The 10,953-nt window shown below is 55.7% G+C and overlaps 1 protein-coding gene across 1 annotated transcript; it reads left to right on the top strand.

Moving 5' to 3' along the window:
• Window positions 1–1,197: 1,197 nt before the first annotated feature.
• On the top strand, window positions 1,198–6,610 carry WNT10B (Wnt family member 10B). The gene is made up of 5 exons (XM_041736307.1): window positions 1,198–1,332; window positions 2,199–2,318; window positions 2,439–2,701; window positions 4,397–4,770; window positions 5,394–6,610. Exons 2-5 carry the CDS (start codon window positions 2,245–2,247, stop codon window positions 5,850–5,852), a joined length of 1,170 nt encoding a protein of 389 aa, XP_041592241.1. The 5' UTR covers window positions 1,198–1,332; window positions 2,199–2,244; the 3' UTR covers window positions 5,853–6,610.
• The last annotated feature ends 4,343 nt before the right edge of the window (window positions 6,611–10,953 follow it).

Genomic DNA, 10,953 nt, shown 5'->3' with positions numbered 1-10,953 from the left:
GCATAGCCACCACCAAGGAAGAGATGACTGTGGCTGTGGGTTTCGCCCCATGGCTCTGCTTCCCCAGGGGGCCTGTCTCTGAGTCAACGTGCCAGCCTCGGGCGCGCGGGGCCAGTCGTGCCTTGGGCTGCGGTCTGGCAGGGGCGGGGGGCGGCTGGGAAGCCTGGGGCCCCTCTCTGGCAAAAATAGCCCGCAGTGGTTAGAGCTGGGTGGGTGAGTCAGGCAGGAGCGCAGTGGCGCCTAACCCCTTCAGTGCCACTGGAGCTCCCTAAGGTGGCTTGCCCTGGTGTGTGCACCCCAAGATCAGGCTCTTTCCTGGGCTGTCCCTAGGCTGAGCTCGGTTGGGGATCCCAAGGCCCTCCTTATTCCATGTAAAGCAAGTCTGAAAGCCTGGAGCAGGAATATGGGCCACTCCAAGTGCAGACCCTGGGGGTTCCCAGGAAGGGCAGGAGAACTCTGCGGGCAAGGATGCCCTATCAGCCAAGAGAAGCATAGAAGGCTGGAGATCTTTGGGGCTACCGGAGCCTCTGCTAGGACCAAGCTCTGAGGCCAAGTCTGACCCCTCCCAAGGGGCAGGCGCAGAGCTTAGAGGTGGGTGGAAGCCAAGCCACCCAGAAGGGAGCTTTGCCTGCTGGCTCTGCGTGCCCTGCGGCGCGCTCTGCAGAGGGCTCTCCACAACATTGTCCAAGGAGGAAAGTTGCCCCGCAGCTCCGTCTTCATCTTGTCAAAGGCATTCTCCTGCCATTCAGCTCTCGGCGGGGAAACTGAGGCAAAGAGAAATGACCACGTGGGACCAGGGTCCCGTTTCCCTGGTCGGGGTCACCGCACCCGCCTTGCGGACTTGGCTACCCGGAGCAGGTGAGAGGCGCTCTGGTCACCACCCCCTTCAGTGGGGCCAAGCGCGAACCCAGGCGTCGGGGGAGAGGGTGTGTGTGTAGGCTGGGAGGAGGGGGAGCGCCTGCGCTCCCCGGGTCAAGGCGGGGGGTGCGCGGAGCGGGGTGGGGATGCCCGGGGCTCGGGGAGGGGCCGCAGCTCTGTCGGCCGCCGCAGAGCCGAGGGGGAGCTCGGCGCGAGGCGAGCAGAGCCGGAGCCCCCAGGTCCTTGCGAGACCGCTCGCTGGCTTTCTCGATCACTCCCTCCCTCCCTCGCTCCCTCCCTTCCTCCCGGAGGCTGCGGCGGCGCTGGGGAAGCGGCGGAGAGGAGTGGCCCTGCCCTGGAAGAATGCGGCTCTGCCGAGGGGGCAGGACCCAGCGCCGTCTCCCCACGGTTTGAGACGCCCGAGCCCCGGCGACCCATCCCTCCGGTGGCGACCTCGCGCCAGAGCAGCTGGAGGTAATCGGAGCCGGGAAAGCGGGGAGGGCAGGGACGCGCACGCGGGGCCGCGGGAGGCACACGGGGAGGCGGACGGACAGACACGCGCCCGCCCACCGGGCTCGGAGACGCGGGGCTGCTGCCAGAGAGAGGGACAGCAGATAAAGGAATACCCCCACATCCGAAGGGCAGTGAACCTGAGAGCAAAGGGGTGCGCACCGAGGCTGGGACCTTGAGGGGACCAGACGGGCAGCGCTGGTTAGGAAAGGTGGCCGAGGAGGAAGAGGACTCAGCCTGCGCCGTGTCCCTTTCAGGCGGGAAGCAGGTCCCCTCCCTGTCTGGCGCACCTGGAGCCTCCCCTCTCTCCCGACTGCGGAAAAAGTGGGTAGAGCAGGGTCGGGAGCCCATTCCCCCACCCCTCTGGCGAGGCTCCTGCCCTCGACGGCACCTGGAGGTGACCCCCCCATCGCTCCAGCTGTAGGTGGTGCAGAACCCCCTTCCCACCCGGCCCCCAATCCCGCCCCCCGGCCCCCAGAGGAGGCTCTGCTGGGCGAGGGAAGCCAGTCGTGGGGCCCTCCAAGGGGGAGCAGGGGAGAGATGGTGGAGTGGCGTTTGTGAGTCAGTCTGTCTGGGTTTGCACGTGAGTGTGTCTGTGTGCCCGGCATTGTGTCTGGCGGGGTCCAGCCCCAGGGGCTCTTGCATAAGCCGCAGCTACACACCGAGTCTCTTCCTCCAGGGTCCAGGGACAAGGATGATTCTTACTGTTTCGCTCAGGGAGGGAGGGATGAGAAGGGTCCCTGGGGTGGCCCTGGTGAGATAGGATCCTTGGTTGCCCCGGGCCAGTCCCCCCGCCCATGCCGAAGCCCCCAGGTCTCCCTGTCCCGCAGGCCCTGATCCATCCGCCCACCGGGGCCTCCGGGCCTGGGCTTCGACATGCCGGAGGAGCCCCGGCCGCGGCCTCCGCCCTCGGGCTTCGCGGGTCTCCTGCTCCTGGCGCTGTGCAGTCGGTGAGCAGCTCCCCCGTCACCCAGCCTGCGAGGGAGGCTGAAAGCACAGACCCAGGCCGGGAGGCGCGGAGGGGGCGCGAGGCCGGGACCACACCCCCCAAACGCCCTCTGCGTTCCCAGGGCCCTCAGCAATGAGATCCTGGGCCTGAAGCTGCCCGGGGAGCCGCCGCTGACCGCCAACACCGTGTGCCTGACGCTGTCGGGCCTGAGCAAGCGGCAGCTGGGCCTCTGCCTGCGCAGCCCCGACGTGACGGCATCCGCGCTGCAGGGCCTGCACATCGCGGTCCACGAGTGTCAGCACCAGCTGCGCGACCAGCGCTGGAACTGCTCGGCGCTCGAGGGCGGCGGCCGCCTGCCGCACCACAGCGCCATCCTCAAGCGCGGTGAGCGCCGCCGGGCCCGGGGTGCGGGGCAGGCCGAGGCGAGCGGAGGCGGGAAGGGGCCGGTTCACGACTCCGGGCGGGGCCTCCCCGGGAATTCCCCCCGGGAGCCGCCGAGCTGGGCTCGGCCACCCGTCTGGGCCCCCGCGCCTCGCTTCCACCTGCGTGCTGCCGGCAAGGCAGCTGGGTCGCTGCTCTCCTACCCTAGGCCCCCCTTTCCTGCCTCCACCAGGCTCGATCTGGGTTGCACCTGCGAGTAGGAGATGCCCCCAGCCCTGGAAGCTTCAAAAGCCGCCCCCCCATTCCCTCCCCCAATTTCCTCCCCCCTCCCTCTTCTGGACAAGCCCAGGCTGGTGTCCCCAGAGCCTCAGCGGGGGTGGGGTGACGCCCCCAACCGTTTAAGGGTTAAACCTACTCCCCTAATTGCTGGGGTTCCCAGGAGCAGAGGCTGGGAACAAAGACCCTGATGGCTTTGAAGCCGGGGAGCAGCCCCCTCCTCTGTGCTGTGGGGGCCCCAGGTGGCTCTCACCTGAGCAGGTGAGGAACGGCTGGAGGGGCGAAGAACAGGTCACTGCTGGTCTGGTCTGGGAGGTATGGTCTGGAAGGCATCCTTGCCTCTTGCCAGGCCATGCCCAAGTTTTCCTCCCTGGAGGAGTAAAGATCCATTCTGGGCTCAGCTCAAGGGTGGGGGCAGTACTTCAGGGACTACGGGGTTAATAGGCAGCTGCCATCTGCGGGGGAATTCCCAAGACGTGTGCTAACAGCTTCACCCCTGGAGGGTTGAGGTTGGGGGGGATTGGGAGGCTGGGCCAGAAGCCCTGCATCCTGGGGTGGGAGAGGCCTGGCCCCTAAAGAGGTGTGTCTCTCATCCTCTCAGGGCTCCAGGAGAGCCCCTACCCAAAAGGAAGTGAGGGACCCCCTCCTTCTCTATAGGTCCTGGTGCAGGGAAAGGCTTTGATACCTACACAAGAAGCATGGGAAAGGCTTCTCATCTTGAGGCTCTGTGACCCCCAAAATGTAACAAAGAAGCCAACATTTTAGAAGGGCCTTAGGGAAAAATCACCCCCTCTCCTCTCCCCCTCCCAGCATTTTATAGAGTAATAGCAGGTTAGGATAACCATAAAGGGCAGTCTTAAAGGGCAAATATAAAACTAGAAGCTGGAAAGGGGGAGGACAGCTCCATGGCTCTAGTGCTCTGGGGGTGTTGGGGTGGTAGAGGAAGGTTGGTTAAAAGTGCCGAAAAGAACCCCCCCCACCCCACGGTCTCTGCTTCCACCCCACCACCCAAGCTCCCTGCTGGGCTGGGGAATTTCTAAGGCTTTCAGATGTAGAACTCAGTGAACACTTCTTCAAAGATCTCGGGGACTCCCTCTCAGGCACCTGCCAACCCCAGGGGTCTTGCCCTCCAGCTAACTCTTTCATCTGCACCCGAAAATCCCAGACTTACGGAATGGAGGATGGGCCTCAGAGATCATCTTAGTTCAGCCCCTCCCTTAATAAATGAGGAAACTGAGGCTCCAGTGCTTCCATTCCCTTCCATCTCTGTGACTTTCTCCCAAATTATGCAGCTGGTAAATGGCAGGGTCAGGATTCAGTTAGGAATTCCTGGAATTGGAGGGTGGCTTCTTATTTCCTTCCACCTCCCTCCTCTCAGCTGCCTGTCAACCTTATTCCCCGTCACACCCTTTTTATTCCCAGGTTTCCGTGAGAGTGCTTTTTCCTTCTCCATGCTGGCGGCAGGGGTCATGCACGCGGTCGCCACGGCCTGCAGCCTGGGCAGGCTAGTGAGCTGCGGCTGCGGCTGGAAGGGCAGTGGTGAGCAGGACCGGCTGAGGGCCAAGCTGCTGCAGCTGCAGGCTCTGTCCCGGGGCAAGAGTTTCCCCCACTCCCTGCCCAGCCCTGGCCCCGGCTCAGTTCCCAGCCCTGGCCCCCAGGACACATGGGAATGGGGTGGCTGTAACCATGACATGGACTTTGGAGAGAAGTTCTCTCGGGATTTCTTGGATTCCAGGGAAGCTCCCCGGGACATCCAGGCAAGAATGCGAATCCACAACAACAGGGTGGGGCGACAGGTATGTGTGTGCAACTTGTCCTGGGTCTCCTTAGCTTTTGAGGCCTGGTTAGAGTTGAAGAGGCACAGCAGAGTAAAGAGGATGAGATGTGGTGGGGGATTGCCGCTCACCGTCTGGATGACCTCAAGCAAGTCACTTAACCTCAGTTTTGCATCTGTAAAAAGAGTCTAATGGTATCTAACTTACAGTGTCATTAAGAGTGAGCTAGTAAATAGGGCGCTCGGCAGACTGCCTAGTCCTTGGCAGGTGCTCATTACGTGGTAGCTATTATCACAGCTGCCTTCCCCCAGAAGGAGTGCTCGTCTCAGTGCTCACTCTGGAAAGAGCACTGGACTGGGAGTCAGGACAGCTGGAGTTGAGTTCTGCTACCAGCTAGTTGCCTGAGCTGAGTCTCTGTTACCAGCTAGTGCTTAAAGATGGGCGAATCACTCTGTTCTGGCTTCAGTTCTCCAACCGGAAGATGAGACAGTTGAGCTATTAGGCAGCCCCGCGGTGCCCTTTCGTTCCTGATGCTCCGTGGTCATTCTTGCCTATGTTTGTCGCTCCCTGTGCTCTCTCCTGTGCCTCTGTGCTCTGCCCCTTTGCTGCCACCCCCTTCACCTCTCCCCCCTCTGATGCTCTAGGTGGTAACTGAAAACCTGAAGCGGAAATGCAAGTGCCACGGCACGTCGGGCAGCTGCCAGTTCAAGACGTGCTGGAGGGCGGCCCCAGAGTTCCGGGCAGTGGGGGCAGCCCTGAGGGAGCGGCTGGGTCGGGCCATCTTCATCGATACCCACAACCGCAACTCCGGAGCCTTCCAGCCCCGCCTGCGTCCCCGCCGCCTCTCAGGAGAGCTGGTTTACTTCGAGAAGTCTCCGGACTTCTGCGAGCGAGACCCTACCGTGGGCTCCCCCGGCACTCGGGGCCGGGCCTGCAACAAGACCAGCCGGCTGCTCGATGGCTGTGGCAGCCTGTGCTGCGGCCGTGGGCACAACATGCTCCGGCAGACACGAGTTGAGCGCTGTCACTGCCGCTTCCACTGGTGCTGCTATGTGCTGTGCGATGAGTGCAAGGTCACGGAGTGGGTCAACGTGTGTAAGTGAGGCCCGCTTCACCACAGGGCTGGCCGAGGGGAGGAGCGCCTTTCAGCTCTTTGCTCCGATTTCTGTCCAGGGTCAATCTTGGCTCCTAGAAGCTCAAAGTATCTACCTGGAAGCAGCTCTGGGGGTGGTGGGGGTCAGGCAGGCAGAGTCTGTGATGTGCAGCCTTCTCCCCTGCCCGCAGTAGGAGGGCCTTGGAGGGAAAACTGTCACTCGTGTTCTGCTCCTTAAGCACCAGAAATGAACTAAGATGAAATGCACTGTACTGCCCCCCTCTCTCCAACCCTGAGGTCCCCTTAGCTCTGGTTCATGCTCCTTCTGGGTGGGGCGTCCCCATAGTTTGACCACTCTTCTCCTTGGAGGCACAGCCCCAGGCATTGTGGGGGAGCCATAAGGCCTGTATCCAGGGAGACCACTCATTCCTACCTGCTGTTCCCAGATGCCTCTGCAGAAGCCTGGGCCCCTTCTTGTGGGGTAATAGGAGACAGTGATAGAGAGGTTTTTCTTTGGGAAGGGACAGAGTACTGGGGGTAGGGGGAGCTCTCCCCTGAGTCCTCAAGAGTTGTTTGTCTAGGCCCTTAGGGAAACTGTCCCAGGCCCTCATTCAGATGTTAGAGGGAACCCTCCAGAGGAAGAGTTTTACCTAAGACTCTCTGAGCCTCTTATTGGTTTGTTAGCAGGAGGGATGGGAATTGATAATTTATTGTACTGAGACTTGCTCTTGGTTTCTGTTTGTAACTAAAATAAATTAAACTACTGGACCAGTGGATGCAGGTGGATATATTTCTGCCCACAGTTGGAATCCTAGACCATCACTTCTTTTACAGGTGAATTCTACTCTCATACACCCAATGACTTTATTTATGTCTATCCTTCCTGGTTCCACAAAGGATCTGAAGTGGTCCTCAGTGATTTTGTTGGCAACTTTCAATGTGAAAAACCAGAAGATACTTCTAGGTGTGAGGGGCTAGATATCCAAACATAGGCCCAATTTACTTTTTATGTGCCTCAACTCCAGATTTTACCTTGGTCCTTATCCTAGAACAAGGGTTGGCATTTTTTTTTTTTTCCTGCAAAGGGATTGATAGGCAGTATATAGCTGACCCTTGAACAACATCAGGGGGTTGGGGTGCTTCCCTCCCCATACAGTCAAAAATCTGTGTATAACTTTCAACTTCTCTGGAACTTAACTACTTATAGCCTACTGTTGCCTAGAAGCCTTACTGATAATATGAACAGTCGATTAACACATAATCTGTATGCTATGTGTTTTATGTGCTGTATTCTTACAATAAAATAAGCCAGGGAAAAGAAAATGTTATTATGAAAATCATAAGGTAAAATACATTTACAGTAGTGTACAGTATTTCCTTAAAAAATGTGCATATTAAGTAGACCTGCACAGTTCAAACCTGTGTTGTTCATGGGTCAACCGTAGTAGGCTTGTGGGTTTTGTTGCAACTACTCAACTCGGCCATGATTACTCAACTGTTTTTTTTTTTAATGATTTATTTATTTATTCATAAGAGACACACACAGACTAAGAGAGAGAAGCAGAGACACAGGCAGAAGGAGAAGCAGGGTCCTCGCAGGGAGCCCGATGTGGGACTCGATCCCGGATTCTGGGATCACGATCCGAGCTGAAGGCAGGCGCCCAACCACTGAGCCACCCAGGCGTCCCTCAACTCTGTTGTTATAAATCAAAAATAGTCATAGACCACACATAGACGAATGGGTGTGACTATGTCCAAGAAGGACATAATCCAAAGTGGACTGCAGGTGAGATTAGGTTCTCCGGCTGTACTCTGTTGACCCCTGAACTATACCGCGTGGCCACCTCTGCTCTGGAGATTTCAAGTCCTGAAGGTATCTCAACATTAAGCCTGGATCTAAAAGAGCAGGTGTTTTTTTCTTTATGACTCCAAGTCAGAGAACTCGGGAAGTAGATATAAGACTAACTGGAAATATATAGAAGAGATGCCAGGGGCACTTGGGTGGCTCAGTGGTTGAGCATTTACCTTTGGCTCAGGTCATGATCCCAGAGTCCTGGGACTATGCCTATATCTCCTTCTGCCTATGTCTCTGCCTCTCTCTCTGTCTCTCATGAATAAACAAATAAAATCTTAAAAAAAAAAAAAGTGAAGAGAGCAGATGCTAATGCTCAAAAAGGAAAAGTTTTGCTCTTGAAACCAGCAAAACCAGCATGTTTTCCTATTGAATTATTTGCATGTGTATTTTGTCCTTTCTTATTCAGAACTCTTTTGCATTTAATCTTAGTAAAATAATTCCTTCATCTTTTAGGAGATAACCAAAACTAAAGAAAACAGATTTTTAAAAATTACAATCTATTAATAGCCCAGTGTCTTTGAAAACAAACCATTATCATTCAATTCAGAAAAGGGATAGGCATGATACACTTAGAACTATACAAGTGATTGTTTGTGGGGTTGCAAGATGCTGCCTCTAACAGGTCATCTCCTTGGCCAGGGAACGTAGAGATGGTTGTTTCTATTTTTCTCGGTAATAGATATATCTGCTACCCAAATACCCTCAAAATCAGGTGATTTTGCTACTCAGGTAGCAAGGACATTTTGAGGAATGTTGGGTTAGGGCAGTACTATATGGGAAAATTTTATGTCCTGAATTTCCACTTGAGAATTCTGGGCTTGGAAATTTGATGGAAGCAGGAAGAAATATCATCTTTACTTAAGTCACTGACTGAGCCTGGGGTGTTATGGGGGTGGGAGGGCAGAGAAGGGATGCAGCTAGAACGGACATAGAATATGAGAAAGAATAACGATAAGGAACATCCAGAATAAGAATTTCTCACACTCAGAAAGAGGGGGGAGAATCTCCAATGGTATAATAGCAAGAATATTTCAGCTTTTTCCTGTTTCCTTCCTCTGTATTCCCTTTGGCTCTCTCTCTTTCTAGCTTTCTCTTTCGTCAGACACACTCTGTGGCAAACTTAAGCCCCAAACCACAACCTTGAGAAATTCCAAATGGATTTTGTCAGCAAGGCCAACACCCCCCCCCACCTCCCCACCCCTGCTCCCGGCACACGCGCTGGGCTCAGACCCAGGCCTGGGGTCAGTGACGAGAGTGGGAGTGTGCAACCCACAGAGCGGGTGGCTACAATTTCAGCTTTTACTTAGCTCCACTGACAGGCGGAGGGAGAAAGACTGATGAGGCCTCTTGGCCTCCATCAGCTCTGGATGAGCTTTTTTCCTTTAGCCTTTCAAGTGGTTGGGAAGTTGGGGAGTGGCAGTGACTGAATAATTGGCTACTGCAGCACCCCTCCTATCTCTGCTCCTGTTTGCTCCGTGGGAAGCTCTCAGTGATGCTGTAGCAGACTCCAGACCCCACACAGGTGAAGGATAGAAAGCCTGGGAGATTCTCCAGTCCCATTCATCCAGTTATTTTATTTTATTTATTTGAGAGAGAGAGAGAGAGAGAGAGAGAGAGAGAAACTCCCTGAGCAGGGAACCTGATGCAGGGCTCAATTCCAGACCCCTGGATATCACGACCAGAGCTGAAGGCAGATGCTTAACAGACTGAGCCATCCGGGCATCCCCCGTTCATCCATTCTGACTCAAATGCCATGGTACTTGCTGCTAATCTTATTAGGCTGTCACCATTTCCATCCTTGGTAACACCTAGGACCCAACCTCGAGAGGATCTGAAATTCAGGAATACTGAATTTCGACCTCCTGTAGAATCTTACCAGGCATGCTGGTATGGTTGGGGGTGCTAGTGAAGGTAGGAGTGCAAAGCATAATTTTAGTGGTCAAAGTGGGGTCAAGTGGGGCCATGACTTGGTGAAGTGAAAATTTTAGGAAAAGAAAGGGAAATAATCATGTGGAAGTATCACAGAGCCTGATCTAAGAATCTGCAATAGAACTGAAGGAGTCTCCTGCCATTTCCAACACAGAGCTTAACAGAGCAAAGACCCTTAATAGCAACAGCCCAGGACATATACGACTCTCTTTGCTATAAATATGCTTCTTGTTATTCAGCTCATTCCTCACCATCTTTAAATAGGGTCCTCTTGGCTTCACATTATATGGTCATGTTTATTCTCCACACTAAAATAAGAGAGAAAATAGACTGGGATAAGAGGAAGAGAGTGGTGAATATATACACCAGGGATTGGTGGGGACAAGGGACAGAGACACGGCGTGGCTATCCACTAGCCTAGTTCTTTCTGAAAGACCCAAGAAATAAGGCCAAGAAATCCAGAAAAGCAATAATTTTGGCTCAGGTCTTAGGGAAGAGCTACGTGTTCCCTTACACTGAGGACAGAGGCCACTTAAGGAATCTTCTGTTCGCAGTATTACTAGTGCTCCTCTCCTATCACAGCAGACTGTTCCAAGGCAGCTTTGCAGGTCCGGATCAGGTGCCGAAATGGGTGCAAGGGAAGTGGGGGCGGGCAGGAGGGGAGAAACATGGGTGTGAAGTCTCTCACTTTCCTTGGGATAATAAATTCATAGTCAGCTAGGTACACTTCCTCAAACCACACCTCTTGAAGAGTAGGCTCCCACCGTTTGTCTTTCACTTTCCAACTTCCTAACTGGACCAGAGTCCAGCTGTTTCCTGCAGTCTCTTAAAGGCATTACTCTCTCTCCTCTTCTCCACGGAAAAGGAGCTCCTGATTCAGACCCTTGAGCAGCCTAGCCTTAGGTCGGGAGTGCGGAGGAGCAGCAGTGTGCAGCGAGGGCTCTCAGGGGGATGCAGCTGGCCACGGTTAAGAAATAAAAGATGTGGTCTGGAAGAAGAGGGTGGGCCACCACAAGGGCTGTTCACTCCGACCGGCTTCTGGCTTTGCCTCTCCGCCCAGTCCCCTTGCAGGGCGGCCAGCACGCAGCTCCAGTCCTTAAATTCCAGGCACGGCCCCGGGGCTCGGGATTCCCACCTCAGGCCCCACGGCCGCATCCCCACTTCCCGCCGCCTGCAGCCCCCACGTCGGCCCCCGCCCGGGCTCCGGCTCCGACACCCGGCTGCCTCTGCTGCAGCCGCTGCCATGGTGACGGCCCTCTCGCGAGAACTGCCGCTCGCCACCGCGCAGCTCTCGCGCGATCGGGGAGGTGGGAAGTATCCCGGTCTG

Source organism: Vulpes lagopus, chromosome 21 (genome assembly GCF_018345385.1).
Source record: "Vulpes lagopus strain Blue_001 chromosome 21, ASM1834538v1, whole genome shotgun sequence".
In the NCBI taxonomy this organism is placed as follows: Eukaryota; Metazoa; Chordata; class Mammalia; order Carnivora; family Canidae; genus Vulpes; species Vulpes lagopus.
The sequence above is the reverse complement of the archived record's forward strand: the minus strand, read 5'-3'. Positions and strand labels throughout refer to the sequence as shown.